A 16,049-nucleotide genomic window follows, 5' to 3' on the forward strand; every position below is an offset into this window, starting at 1 on the left:
AGCAGAAAGGAACTGGAGAGGTGATCGGTCCATGCTGCCATTTATACCCTCGGTCTGAAGCACCAGGAAGATGACTGTGCAGATGTGGAACAACCACCATTGCTATAAAAAATTTTCTGGTCTCAGATGCATTGAATGCATGTGCACCCCACAGTACAAATAGGAACCATTGCTCAAAGAACACTCCACCCCCAATTTGGAAGACATTTGAAGGTGAGGTGAAAGAACAAGGAAGAAGCAGAGACAACATTATTGGTATGAGATGATGAGGGACTGGAACCAGCTGACTGAAGCCTGTGAAGAGGTATAAAAACTGCCATCTGAGCACACAAACCATAACAGAGGGGCCCTTCTTTGGTTGGGAGCCAAAGGTAACAAAACAGGTAGAAACTGTTCCTTAGCAGAAATAAGCTTTCCAGCTCACTGCTGATAATGTAAGCTAGGTCCCCCGGCTCTGGGGTCAGAATCAGAGCCAATGCCAGGGGGTGGATAGACTGACCAGATGTTTGGTATGGCTACTGGCTCCAATGCCCACTCAACTGCAAAAGTGGGATCTCTTGTGGCTTTAGTAATCTGCAACTCTCCTCCTACAGAATTTAGCATTATAAGGCTCTCTCAGTAGATACTGTAGTTGCCTAATCTAGTCAGATACTCTTCATACTAGCAGTATATGGGATTTGCCACATGCACCTGGGTTGGTAGTTTTAGAGGCATGGGAGAATGCACATGGTATGGAACTCAGGGACAGAGAGAAGCAGTGGCCAGGTAGTGAAGGCAGACAATGAGCTTTCAACATAGGTTTATGTATAGCTGTACTTTCCAATCCAGTTCAACTGGCTCTGGTTACACCACTGGGTAGTTTTCTCCCACACCGTTAGAAACCTATACCAAGGCCTATGATATTTTATGTCAATAAATTGAAGCCTGCATCAGACCGCCCTCACATGGTAGAAATTAGAACAAGTGAAGTTCTTAGGAAAGGTTTTGAGTCCCTGCCAGTCCCAATTAATACAAAAATAGGCGATCTTACCTTTAGGAAAATTTATTCACCATCTACCCTGCACAAAGGGGCAGTCATGAAAGCAGTATTTTTCTAGCTTATCTAGCTGTGCATTCTGAAATGTATTCAGTCTTATGAACATGCTAAGGATTTGGAACAAGCACATGTGAAAAGAATACTAAAAGAAAAAAGTGTAATGGGATGTGAAATACCTGTTCACTCAGATTATCTTTAAATTTTGGCCTCTATTCATTGCTATTACTTACCATAGCACGGACCTGCTAATATATTTGTTTCCTGTAAGACCTTACAAAAATTAAGGTTGTATGAAGAGTGAGTCACTACAAATACAGCCTCTATAAGATTCTTTCCAAGAGTATTAAAGAATTAGCAACCCCAGTGGGAGAACAGTTCAGGGATGCTAAGATGCTCTTCTACATGGACTGGCTGTAGTCAACAGCCTAAACTGACAGAACGCAGAAGGTTAATGGTATTGGTCTGGGCATCTATGCTGCAACATTAAAGTTTAACATCCTCTCAAGAGCAGGCCAAGTTGCTGCTTCCTTATCTTATCAGGTAAAGAGATTTAGAGCTTTCATGCCAGATTTTAAATGTGGTGCCCATTCAGGTTAGCAGTTCTCTGCCCTTGATCACTAGAAACACTGTGTTGGACATATAAATTGCCACAAACATTCAAATATTATCAGAATCTAGAATTTTACTTGGTTCTTGGAGAAAATTGATCTGCCAGGTGATTAGACAGAACCCTTTGGTATCCACCAAACATGCCACCATCTCACTGCCTGATGTTCCTGAATGCAAGGCTAGAGCCTGACAACACGGAACCTTAGGGCCCAACAGAATAACCCTTAAGAACATGGATGCTTGTAAAACTGAAAGACAGAATGAGCATCAAGAATTCTCCACCATTCATCATATTATATCAAGCAAGCAGAAATGTGATTTAATAAAGCTGCAGCTCATGGCCACTATAAAGGGGTGTCCATCTTTTCATTATAAGAGTGTTGCGGTAGGAACTACATTTTTCATATTTTTCTGATAGACATTAATTTCTCTTGCTCCCCACTTCATGCTAGGAGATAGGAGCAGGTATCCTCATAGCAGCTGGAGCACACAACAGAAAAGGCATAAATCCAGGAGGATTATCTTTCAATGAACTAACTCAGGTCAAATGGTGACCTGCACTACATGAAGATGGTGTAAGGATACGAGGGGGCACATTGTGCCCCCTTATGCCCGTGTACCAGCTATCTGCATCACAGATAGCAGCACTGCAACTAATGCAGTCTCCATAAAACTGCTCCAACTACCTCCAAACAAGTGGAAAGAAAGCTGCTGAAAGTGTGGAGCCTTAACTCACTGGGTCGCAGCTTCCCTCTCAGGCTGTTAAGGGCAATGCTGGCCCTAACAGAGGGCTTACTGCCAAAAGCACGACTGAGCTCTCAATAGCTTCAAATGAACTAATTTTATAGAGTACAAAGTATACTGAATACTTACTCACTGGGTGTATTCGGGAAAAAAAAAAGTAGAAAAATGCTTGCTTATCTTAAATATTAGATAATTTCAACATAATTATAACTGCACTTATTACTTTCATACCAAAGTAAATGTCCTTTTAAAGCAATAGGCCCACTGCAGAAAAAAGATCTTTCAAAGTAATATTTTTAGAAAATCCAGTCTCCAGTTCTGAGCACCATTAAAGGAATTCAGTAATCAGTTTTCAAATTCATAACTCCTAAGAATGCGTAGGAGGCAAATTAGCAGCCTTCATTCTCTGATAGCAGCTAATAACTTTTGAGTGGGTCCTTCCATTATGGGGAATAGCATTCAGCATATTTTTTCCTTTCTTTTTTAAATGACCTCTCAAACGCTATATACCACAAAACAGAATCCGGAAGGTGTAATTTTTTCTCAGCGCAATTCAAGATGTACTATCAGAGAGAGGGAGGTAAAAGCCTTCTGTTTCTCTTTTTAAATACTAAGGCTGATCTACAGTGATTTCTATTCATTTAATTAAAACAACAACAAAACCCAAGGTATTCCAAGCCCATGTTAGTCACTTTAGAGCAGGGGTGGGCAAACTTTTTGGCTTGAGGGCCACATCGGGGTTCCGAAACTGTATGGAGGGCTGGGTAGGGAAGGCTGTGCCTCCCCAAACAGCCTGGTCTCTGCCCCCGCCCACTATCCACACCCTCCCAGTTCCCGACCCCGACTGCCCCTCAGAACTCCCAAACCATCCAACCCCCCTCCCCCGTTCCTTGTGCCCTGACCACCCCCTCCCAGGACCCCCCGTCCCTAACCACCCCCCCGGGACCCCTTGCCCCTTATCCAACACCCCTGCTCCCCGCCTCCTTACCATACCGCTTAGAGCGCCAGGACTGGCAGTCGCACTGCCCGGCCAGAGCCAGCCACACTGCCGCACAGTCTAGTGCACCGGGGCAGGCCGGCAGCTCTTGCAGCTGCACTGTCTGGCAGGAGCTCGCAGCCCCACCACCCAGAGTGCGGGCGACACAGAGAGCTGAAGCTGCGCAGGCGGGGGGACAGCAGGGGAGAGGCCGGAGACTAGCCTCCCTGGCTGGGAGCTCAAGGGCAAGGCAGGACAGTCCCGACGGCCGGATGTGGCCTGCAGGCCATAGTTTGCCCACCTCTGCTTTAGAGCCTCAGTTATTTTTGTGGGAGAGGAGGATGATATAGGAAAAAGTATCAATTGTTTTGAAGTCAAGTGTTTTTTGTTTGATTTTAAGATGTATAGTCACTTTTAAGGATCTTTATCACTACATCTTAGTCACTTCCACTGCTCTTTATTACATATGTATGCATGCATACAGTGTTTGGTGCTTCATCTACCAGTATACTGATGCTGTACTGAATGCATTTTATTCTTTACCAAGGAGAATATTTAATCAAGATTTACAGATTAAAAGATCAATATACATCAGAATAAGGCTACTAGATGTCTTATAGTGCTAATTAATCTTCCTAATTCCATTCTACCCGCTGGTGTATTTAGAAGCTCTTTTAGATTAGCCCAATCTTTCATGAAACAGATTTTAGAATAGTATTAGCAAGCAACATTGAGTCTATAACAAAAAATATTACATTTAAATTCTGCACAAAAACCTCAATGCATTATTTTCAAACACTAGGGTAAAACACCACAGTTGGGTTATGAGGGAACACCAGGGAAAACACCAGTGGGCACAAGGCCCCACCATTAACTTTCTTCCTGTTCTAGAAACCTTAAATTCTCTAACCCCACTTTTTTTAGATCTACAACTGACTGACTGACTAAATAAATAATAAAATAATAAAATAAATAATAAAATAAAATAAAAAAAATAATGCTTTCCTTTTGTAAGAATCTTATCTGTCCCAGAAGATTTGATTTTTATAAGCGGTTGATTCTTACAAGCAGAGTATAGGTTAGTACAGGGAATTATTTTGTCCCCGTGGTTTTGATCACTACATGGTGCTTGATTCTTTTATCAGCTATTCTTATAAATGGGAGTACACTGGCACCATCTAGTTTTTAATCTATTTTCACTCACAAATCTCAAAGCACTTTACAAAGAATGTTACAGATGGAGAAACTGAGGCACAGTGAGGCAAACTGACCTGCTCATGGTCACCTAGCAGACTAATGGCCAAGACAGGAAGCCTCAATCCCAGTCCAGTTCTCTATCGACTACACCATATTGCCCCCCTAAAACGCCCTCCCCACAAATTATCCAGAGACCCAAATCCAACCATTCTTTACACATAAAAGATTGCAGGATACGGTGGGTTGTGGATTTAAAAACAAAAAACAAGGTTGAAAACCATCTGTTCTAGTCCAACCTGCTTCCCAGAGTAGAATACCTTGGAATGCTGATAGGGTTAGCCAGGAATGCACATTTTAGAGGAAAGGTAACAAGTTGTCAGGTTGCTTCATGAAGACCTTGTTAGGCAGGAGATATGTTAGCAGAAAAGAAACTAACAGCTTAATGAAGGTACTTACAAAACAGCAGGAAAAAACCCGACATATCTAGCGCAACCGGCTAGTTACTTTTAAAATGTGTTTGTGCTCATTCTAAATTTTACTTATTTGTTGAAAAACTAAATACTCCAGAAGAAGCTATTGTCAAACTTCCAGCCAATCATCCTGCAGCACCAACCATGTTTTCATAAAACCCCAGCTCTGTACAGAAAACATTATCCTCTTTAAAAACAAACAAACAAACTGTTTGGGGATTTCCAACTATGTATTTTCCACTTTTTATATATTTTAAAGGAGGAAGGCATATTGTAGAATATATTTTGCCATGCTACATGGCTTTTCTGAAGATAATCTCTTTATAGATATTCAATCACAAATTACTTTTCTATTACAGTTGCCATAATGTTGACAATACAATATCTGTGGACAGCATGCTCAAAAACTCTTATGCTGAAAGACTGCCTATGGCAAGCCAATCAAACAAACAATCTGTTCTTTTTCTTCTCCTTCCCCCTCCACCACAAATAAAGATTTAGAGCAATTCTATCCCCCAGTCTATGGATGTTAAATTACTCTTATTGAGTAAACTGAAAAAGCAGAAACGTTCCATTATTTTCACATTAATAATAAAAATTGGCACAGCACTAACTTCTAACAGCTCCAGAATGGGTTGCAAATATAGCATGATATTTCACATAACTCAAAATGTTTATTCTTAATCTCTTCCCTTCTCCTCCCCCTGCCCCATAATATTTTACTTTGAAGAATTTATTGATTTAGCAGAATTTGAAAGCAGAAGAATTAAAAAAGTGATAAAGGGGGTGCAGAAATTAGCAGAGGTGGCACTACCTGAAAGCTCATCAGAAAGGGGAGTGAGAACAATATCAGGCAAGAAGGGTTTGGAAGTATGGATCAGAACAGGAGCACTTTTAGCACTGCGTATATAGGCCGATGGCAGAGCACATTCACCAATGGATCGGCTTCTCATGGCTTCAAAAAAGGAAAAGAAAGAAGTGGGGAAGGAAAAAAAGAAGAGTGACTATAATGAAAGGCTTGTGTCACAGAAAAAGCAGCAACAGAGAAAACAAAGAAAGGAAGAAAACTTTACAAATTAAAACATTTCAGCACGGCAGATATTGGCAGAGCTGTAAGAAAAAAAAAAAATCAGTGGACACATAAGACATTTTGAGTTTTAAACTTTTTATGTAAAGCAGCAATAATGCCTTTAGTCTAACAGTTACAATGATTTTCCATCCCAAACTGATAAACTAATTAAATAGCATTATTTTCCACTGCATCAGGGGTTGAAAAATCAGCAAGTTCAACACCATTCCAAAAACAATCAGATCTTGTGCAATTTTAATCTAAAAAGTAATTTACACTTAGTTATATTTTTCTAGACTAGCTTTAGTGTTGAACAACAGTATCCTGATTTTGAAATAAACCAACAATTTTCAATTCAAGAATTTCCAATGGGTTTAAAATACTAAAAGAAAATTAATTTGTCAGAGATTCACAGTTTACACACAATACTAATAAAAAATAGTAATAAATAGTTCACAAAAATCTAGTTGAAGTTCATTAACAATTTCTTATTTGCAGAGAAAATTTCAATAGTAAGTTCTGAACATAAATGGATATTTGATAAATCTTCCCAGATATGAATATTTTCTTTCTGCAGTTTATTCGACTAGCTCAGTTCAATGACAGGTTCAAAGTTGAGAAACCAATTGAGAGCTGAAAAGGCTGAAAAGATTGTTTTCCACTTCCAATTTATGAATAAAAATGAGATGTGTGAAAGGAGACCTACTAGTTCTAAAATCTTGAAGGACATAGTGACCAGAAACAACCAGTTCAGTTTGTTAACTACAGATAAAATACTTCCTTTGTCTAATAAATTAGTTTTAAATGAAAAATGTGTTTGATACAAGGGAAAAGTAAGTTTATTTCCAGCTCATTTAGTTTGATTTTAGTTAATTAATAAACAATTTTGAATATTCTTATTTTAATTCTAGTTTCCATCCAAATGCAGCTTGACACAAATCACAAGTAAAAGTTAATCTAATAAATCAGAAATGTGCCATTCAAGATTTTCTAACAATTTTAAAAAATGCAAAAATTAAGAACCTCAATAAATGGGTTAGTCTTAAATAAATAGATATAGATGTAGTGCTTCCTCCTGGTTATCAAAAGGTATCAAATTTAGTGTAAAAGCTGCATGTTTTAGTCACTAATCAACAAGTTTTATTGGATACCAGGCAACAAGAATCAACCACTCTTTAGGAAAATAACTAAAACTACAAATGCAAAACAAGATTAAAACAGATTATTTATATCAAGGATTCCTGCTGGTTGATTCTGAATTAGTCAATTAAATCACTTTGATTTAAGTCAATCCATCCTGTTTGGTGGGATTATTTATATAAGGGTTGCAAGATAGGAATTATATTTGCCATATTCCCAATAATCTTTTAACAGTTCCTTGGATAATATTGGTTTGTTTCCATTTTGCAGTATATCAGCAAGAACATATACTACAATTTATTTCTGTCAGTATAACTAAAGCTTATAAAGATACAATTCATGATCTTCCAGTAGTTTTCTCCTTCGCATTTTCATGATGGAAATCTTAATTAAATGATTTCAAAAACCACTATACACTGACATTTTTTTCCATGGGAATTTCAGTGCTTTTTTTAAAAAAAATAAAGTTTGATTAGTAAATACAATATCTATAGACTCGTTACTCAGTTGCATGTATCTTCAAAACATCTTGAAATAAAATATGGGAGTCCTATTCTGCATGGGAATCAGAAGTACATGGAAGTGGTACAAGTTGGAATTAGTCACATCAGACTTATCAGTCCAATTAAAGGGATGCCTCTAACATAGCAACATGCAGAAAAAAATGGTGAGTCAATGTATGTGGAGCAGGTAACACATGGAACAAGTGGAGTATAGAGATTATACAGTTCTAAAAGCACTTTGAAGAGAGTCTGGTAAAACATCTTTTAAATCAAAACAGCTTCTTATTAAACATAGGGCTTCTCTATACAAACATTTAACTGGAGGCAAGTTGGGGTATGAATCTCCTCTGCATTAGCCCACTACACACTAAGGGCTAGTCTACACTGGCAACGTTAAAGTGCTAAACATTAAACAAAAACCACGAGGGGCGCAGCTACCAGTGCTGGTGCACTATCTACACTGGTGCTTTACAGCGCTAAAACTTGCTGTGCTCGGTGGGGGAGGGTGTTCACACCCGAGTGAGAAAGCTGCAGTGCTGTAAAGTGCCAGTGTAGACAAGCCCTAAGCGTCTGTTAGTGTCAGTTCGTTTGTGTACTTTGATCTAGTCCTGTTTCAAAGTCCTTGATAGATCAAAATGCACTAGGGAACTGTTAGTGCATATCATGAGGGTCCATAAAGATAGACAGTGTATGGCAAGCTAGTGCGGGGTCAATTCACACAAACTCAGTGTTGTATAGACAAGCCCTCTGCTTATGAAAGAGAAACTGACTAGAAGTAGCTTTGCCGCAAAGTCTACAAGTAACCGTAAGTGCACGGCTCCAGCTTCCTTTATTTTCAAAATCTACAGTATTAAAATATAGGCCATATTATATTATTACATGCACAGCATGCATTATTGTGTATCTTAAAATAAATCAAATGAACATGGATATTAGAAGATTTTTTAAACTACAGAGCATGTACCTAACTTTTATTACAAGATACTAGACCTAACACAAATCTTAAAATGAAGTGTTCCTTGTAATCAGGAGCTTGTCTCCTCAACTCAATGCCCTGGAATAGTGTTTCACAGCCTTCTGAACATCCCAGCCCATTTGAGATGATGGAAATGTAAACTGCCTTTCCAAGATAAAAATGCAAATCAATATTAAGACAACTGCCTATGAGGTGCTGTGAAATACATTAGCCAGTCTAGCTCAAAATTTTAAAATTATTTTAGTTTAAATAAGATGCGCTATATTACTATCAATAGTCAAGTAAGGAGAGTTATTACCAGGATTTGAGGTTTTCAAAATGAGTGAAGGTTGTATAGCAACATTTTTTACAATAAATTGTACCAGATAATTCTGACAGTTCATAAGGAAAAGTCTTGATTTTTTTCTCTGTCTAAATAGAGTAATAATAAAATTAAAAATATTTATTCTCCTTCCATATCATGATTTGGGGGTGGGGGGAGGGAGTAGAGGAGGCAGATGGATATGCCATACTTGCTACTTTCATTGTATGCCTATTTTACCCTGACCTGTTGACTATTTGGGGCCACATTCTCACCCAAGATATGCATCAGTAAATATCTCACATCATTCACTATTGTTCTTGCAGACATGTGTAGCGATTAGTGGATTTTTCATGTTATGATATACCTCTAGGATTAGAATCTGCTGCTTAGGCTACGAATCCTGGACTCTAGCCCAACAAAGATTTTTCAACCCATATGCATATAAAGTTAAAAGGCCCTTTTTGAAAAAAATACTTTACATAAGATCAGGCTAATAAATGTACACACTGCATATCAGAGAAGCTGTGAATTTTACTCGAGTCAAACATACACAAAAATTTGGTGTGCAACTAATGGGTGCTGGCATGAGGATGGCTCAAAACAGAGGTGACACAGACGTACACAAAACATACAGATAGAAAAATAACCCCATCTTTTTCTTACCATAAAAATATTCAACATATACTTCCCCTACTCAAACATATAAGGAGTATATTACCAACAATCAAAGGAATCTACTGTATATCAAAGACCAAACACCACGTCTAAGGACTGACTCCATTCCAAACCTAAATTCAGGTCTGTTTGCAGAGTCAATATAGAATTTAAAGAGGATCTGATAGCCAAATACTGTGTAGGAGAATATATATTCTACCCCTGGACACCAAGGTCTTACAATTACAACCATGGTCATAATCAATTTATGTTCTGTTTATTTCAAATAAGAAACCAAGCAATGCCTTCCTAGTGCTTTAAGATATTAGCAATTGGTTAAGATCTTGGTCTCCCTCTCCTCACCTGATGAGAACTATGCTTATGAGGGAGAAGAAAATAAAGCACAGGATTAAAATATGGCACGGTTCAATTAACTCACCAGAGCCAGCCTTATATATTTAGAGTGGGAAGGGGAACCTTGATGTTCTCAAACAAATTAATTGCTAATGCTACACAACACCACCAGCCGCAGAGGTCTTTAAAGTGAACTCTGGCTACTAAAATCATTAACTCTCTGTATTTAAAAACTGAAGAAGGAAACTCATTACACATTTTACTTAATTTATTGTATGTCAAGTAGTACAGTAATAGTTTGATAAAGATGTGAATAGTTTGCAGAAAAATTTAGCTAATATCAGAGTAAAATTTTTTAAATTATCTGATTACTTATTCCAAACAAAGTAAATTGTAAATATATGAGAAAAATTTAGTAGCCAAAAGGATATTGGAGTATGTTACTGTAGATCACAAATGGACCGTTTATCACTTCATAATTTTTTTTTAAAACATAGGAATTTGGGGGGCTGGCTCTGGCACCTATTTTTGGGGTTTCCACCTTATAACTGTAATATTAATGCTAGGACACTTGTGCACAGAAAATATATTCCCATGTAAGCATGGAGATTTATGATTTTTTTTTTAAATGGTTACATTAATAAAAAAGTGTCCTATTAAGATTCTTTCATGCAATAGGATTGTTTGGGAGAGAAAAAACAAACAGATGATATGTTACAATGAGACGAAAATCAGATTCATTTGTTACTGATTAGGTCAATATATAGCTTAACCTGGATAAGTTTCAGTGATTTAGGAATGAAACCATACAACATCTACCTTTTGAAATGGTAATAATTAGAGACAGCAAAAATGTAACAGGATCTTTAATTTGGCATCACCTTGTTAAGGCACTTAAGGTTAACAGAAAACTCTCATACAAGGGTAATCACAAATGAACTAGAGAGAGAGACAATAATTACATTTTAAAAATCTGAACCATAAGGAAGAATACTTAGTCAAACTAGAAGCGGTCAACTTATCAGCATGAGAGATAGGAAATGCATATTAGCGTTTGAATGCATGAGAAAGGCAGACATTTGAAGTTGTATTTAAGCTTTTTGTGGCAGAGATTGTGTCTTCCCACACATTTGCACAATGGATTCCCAGCCCTGATGGAGGCTTTAGGTGCTACCATTAAACAAATAATCACAGAATCATAGAAATGTTGAGAGGTCATCTAGTCCAGTCCTGGTGCTAAGATAGGACCAAGTATATGCTAACCATCTCTGGCAGGTGTTTGTGTAAGATGCTCTTAAAAATCTCAACTACACTTTTAGTTAGAAAGTTTTTCCTAATATCTAACCTAAATCTCCTTTGCTGCAAATTAAGAACATTACTTCTTATCCTACCTTCACTGGACCTGACAAAAACTGATCACTGTCCTCTTTGTAACAGCCCTTAACATATCTGAAGACTTATCAGGTCCCCCTCAGATTTCTTTTCTCAAGATTAAACTAGTCCAATTTTTTTAAGCTTTCCTCATAGGTCACATTTTCTAAACTTTTTTTCTCCAATTTATCCACATCTTCCTTAAAAAGCGTGACACCCAAAACTGGACACAGTATTCCAGGTGAAGATTCATCAGTGCCAAGCAAAAAGGGACAACTATCTCCTGCATCTTAAATACAACACTCCTATTAATACACCCCAGAACGTTAACCTTTTTTACAACTGCATCACATTGTTGATTCATATGCAATTTGCAATCCACTATAACTCCTGGATCCTTTTCAGGAGTACATACTGTCATTCCCCATTTTGTAGTTAGGAAGAAAAATATTAAATGTACAAGTGTAGTACTTTGCACTTGCCTTTATTGAATTTCATCTTGTTGATTTCAGACCAACTCTCTAATTTGTCAAAGTCATTTTGAATTCTCATCCTGTCCTCCAAAGTGCTAGCAGACCCTTCCAGCTTGGTATCATCCACAAATTTTATAAGCATTTTCTTCACTCCATTATCGAAGTCTTCATTAATGAAAACACTGAATTGCACTGGACCCAGAACAGACCCCACTAATAATAAATAGCAGAAACTAACAGTGTTGTTAAAAGAAAAGGAGTACTTCTGGCACCTTAGAGACTAACGAATTTATTTGAGCATAAGCTTTTGTGAGCTACAGCTCACTTCACTGGATGCATACTGTGGAAAATACAGAAGATGTTTTTATACACACAGACCACGAAAAAATGGGTGTTTATCACTACAAAAGGTTTTCTCTCCTCCCACCCCACTCTCCTGCTGGTAATAGCTTATCTAAAGTGATCACTCTCCTTACAATGTGTATGATAATCAAGGTGGGCCATTTCCAGCACAAATCCAGGTTTTCTTAAGAAAAATAACATGGTTAATTTAAACACTGAATTAAAAATTTAAATTACCTTCCAGAATTTCTGGGGGGGGAAACAGGAGAAATACTTTCTGAAAGTCTACGTCAATTATATATTCAATTGCTGACATGCATTCCCTGTGTCTCAAACTGTGTTAAAACATACCAGCTGTTAGGCAGTATCAGTAAAATTTCTTCTCTCACTGAATGAGGCTAACATCATTTACCATTATGGAGATATTGAAACAGCAACAGACATTTCTAAAAAAAAAACAATTTCTCTTTTGAATTTAAACAACTGCAATTTTCCTTCAAGCAATGGAGAACAACGGAGATCATTTTAGGAGATAACTCATAATAAGTAAATTTTTAGTCCAAGTCACATTTGCATTTTCTAAGTAAGTCATACAAGCATGAATGAGACCTCCATTAAGTAATCCATCTAAAACACTGTCTAGCATGACTCATTTTTAAAACAGGAAAAAAAATGTCTTCAAGGAATACAGTAGTGGCATTGATCACTGCAGGAAGTTAGCGATGCACATGTTTGTGCCTATTTATAGTTACCAGAGGTTTTAGGATATGTCCAAGAAGACAAAACACTTCAAAATACTTCCAGCTGATTCACATACTTTACATGGCTCATTGCTCTGCTTTGGAAATCCATTGCATATTTTGCACAAAATGTATCCAAACAGCATTACTTAGAGAGCCTCATACTAATCACCTATGCATATTATTCTTGACATGGCCTACTCTTGTCATCACCTCTTTTTAACACATAAAACAACAGCAACAAAACTTTTTAGTACAGCTAAACTGTGCCTAAGCAATTGGGTAAAACATTAAGCATGAATACATCATTTGCATGACCTGTATTTGTTAAAAATCTATGTATAAGTTATGAAATGCTATTCACTTACCCCAAAAAACACCACGTAAGATTGCATAATATATATTTACATACATTACTAATTACCACACATGAAACTTGTGTGGGAAAGTTCACTATGCAGATACAAAAATGTTCAGTTATGAATTCTCCCCCCCCACATCACACGTCTCATAGTTTGTTCAGATACATACCAACTGTTTTCTGCCGTACTATGCTTCTTGCCTTTTCTGTCCCTGGAGATCCAGTCGTCGTAGCACTGCGCTGTCTCATTGGTGCCTGTCCAGGCTGATCACGGCTCCAACCTCTAGAAAAGGACTTATCAACAGATGATTTTTGGAACTCATGCCCAACTCCTGCAAAAAATATAAATTTTGAATCTATTCACTTAGTCACCTGAAATGTTCATATATTAAACATTTGCAGTGGTCACCTTTTCAAATATTTTCCACTTAGCTTCAAATGTACAAAGTCAAAAAAACAGGGACTGAGGTGAGGCTGACTGGCCTGTAATTCCCCAGATCCTCCTCCTTCCCTTTTGAGTTGACAGACACAGCTAATTAGACATACACTAGGGCCCATCTCCCTCTTCCCCCTCATCCCCTCCAGGACTCAATGCCTCACCTTCTCAGCTTGACCTATATAATTAAATTATATAATGCAGGATGTCTTACCTTTGCCTTTGTGCTTTTTCTGTTTCTGCTCACTTAATTTATCCAGTGGTAAGTCATTGAGGTCCAGGCTGTACAGGTTTCTAGCTAATACTTTTGTTAGTGTCTCCATAGTCAGTGACCACTCAGTGGCCAGCTCTTCCCAATATGTCAGTGATGACATTACAGACAGCAAATCATCCCAAAGCTCTCGAGAGATGTACACGTTTAGATTTGCTTTGATCCAGGCTACTATAAGAGTCTAAAAGAATAAGTAATTTAAGTGACAACAGTTGGCTTGTTAACATAAGCCAACAGAAGAGTATTCGAGCATCAGATTTTACTGTCTAAAACGAAAACAGAAATATCCATATAGTGTCCACAACGCACACACACATATACCCCCACCCATCTCTACCTCACACAAATCTTACATGAATTTTCATGTGATGATTAAGCCTTAATGTTTTTGTTTTCACTCATAGTTGTGTGGTATGTTTGGTCATTTACCTGTGGAAACAAATTGGTTTGATAAAAGATTTCTTCAGATCTTAACATAGTTTAGTCTGGATTACATCCCATGCACTTTGTTTCTTTTCTTTTTTTAAAAAGCGGCTGGAGATTCTCCAGACCCCGGAGAAGCCGTCAAAAGACCAACTTGGGGCTATCTACTTTGAATGCCTATTACTAGCCCATCCCCATGGAACAATGTTTTTTGCACAGGTAGGGCAACCCCTACAAGGGGAAAAGGTGGGACTGCAGTTTTCCAACTAAGCAATGGCAAAAGGAGACAGACTACTTAAGAAGGGTGTTTCTCTGAAGCAGGAGGGGCCTTACCATTGCCACATGAAAAACAGGATATGCAGGAAAGAAGCCATGAGGGACTTTGCCCTGCTGGAAATACTGGCAATCTTTGGATGCACAGAAGGGATGAGATCAGACTAGAGGGTATTTTCCCAAAGATCTGTAACTCTCAAATGCTTTAACAGTAACATGATTGCAGTTCAGAAACTCCTTTCTTAAGCCTGTATTCCTTGTTTTCTTGCCATGTTGTCCCCAAAATGGGCTTCTAACTTAATCCGAGTGCCCAGAGCATCAGTGGAACTCTGGGAAAGCATATGTAAGTTAGTGGGGGGCTCAGGAGGTCTGAGGCATTTGGTTTAAGGGTCTAAGCTGGCTGAACAGCAGAGTCCCATGTCCCAACCCCAGCCTCGCGTCCCCATCCCCGAGCCCCCAACTTGGCCCTCCCCACCGCTTGCCCTTTGGGGCCAGTCCCCGGAGTCCCAAGTGGCCTCTTTCCCTCCACTGTCCGCCTCCAATCACCTGCTTCTACCACATCCTGGCTTCCTACCATCTCCCCAGGGCTGCTATCTGGAGTCTCATTGGTCCCTCCCACTACCCAGAGCCTCCTTCCTGCCCCTCTACTGTCCCTGCCCCCAGAGGGGCATCGTACCTCTAGCTGATTAGAGTCCAACAGCTTCACCTCCTCAGTCCGAGCTCAAAAGTACTCACAAGTTCACACCTTGTTTTGCTGCCCAGATCCCAGCCCACACCCATTCCTCTCCCCCCACCCTCCCGGCCCATTTCTGCTAATTGGCTCCATTGGAGGTACAGAGGAATGGCTGGGGGGGGGGGGGAGGGGGGAGGAGCAATGCCAGATGCCTCAGGCCAGCCTTGTGCATCCTGTTTTCAGTAAAGGAAAATAAGGTCACCTTACTCTCTGGGCAGGGTGGGCATAGAGCCGGCAGGAAAGCAGGGGGTTAGGGGAGGGGAGCTGGACCTTGACAAAAAATAATTATCCCTAACCTAGACAAAGAGTTGTCAGCATGTTATTATTAGATGCAACTAGCCCTTTAACATGTAGTAGTCTCAATATTTAGGCAATATGCTTAATATTAAAAATTCTAGTCTCACAGATGACAAAAAGAAACAAGGTGGGTGATGTAATATCTTTTATTGGACCAACTTCTGTTGGTGAGAGAGACAAGCTTTTGAACTGTCAGAGATCTTCTTCTGTCCTGAAGCTGTGTAAGCTCAAAAGCTTGTCTCTCTCACCAACTGAAGTTGGTCCAATAAAAGATATTACGTCACCTACCTTGTCTCT

General features: G+C 38.7%; 1 protein-coding gene across 9 annotated transcripts in view; it reads right to left on the reverse strand.

The window, feature by feature from the left end:
- Positions 1-16,049, reverse strand: part of RALGAPA1 (Ral GTPase activating protein catalytic subunit alpha 1) — a 241,989-nt gene that overhangs the window by 168,217 nt on the left and 57,723 nt on the right. For 6 of the 9 annotated variants that reach the window (XM_043550010.1, XM_037900616.2, XM_037900615.2 and 3 more), the window contains exons 15-17: positions 13,970-14,207; positions 13,490-13,651; positions 5,847-5,987 (exon numbers count right to left, since the gene is read on the reverse strand). In XM_043550010.1, the coding sequence (XP_043405945.1) occupies positions 5,847-5,987; positions 13,490-13,651; positions 13,970-14,207 (541 nt within the window). The remainder of the gene's footprint in view (positions 1-5,846; positions 5,988-13,489; positions 13,652-13,969; positions 14,208-16,049) is intronic. The other 3 variants (XM_007065253.3, XM_043550012.1, XM_027827625.3) reach the window with 1 other exon arrangement.

The sequence above is a fragment of the Chelonia mydas genome, chromosome 6, assembly GCF_015237465.2.
Source record: "Chelonia mydas isolate rCheMyd1 chromosome 6, rCheMyd1.pri.v2, whole genome shotgun sequence".
In the NCBI taxonomy this organism is placed as follows: Eukaryota; Metazoa; Chordata; order Testudines; family Cheloniidae; genus Chelonia; species Chelonia mydas.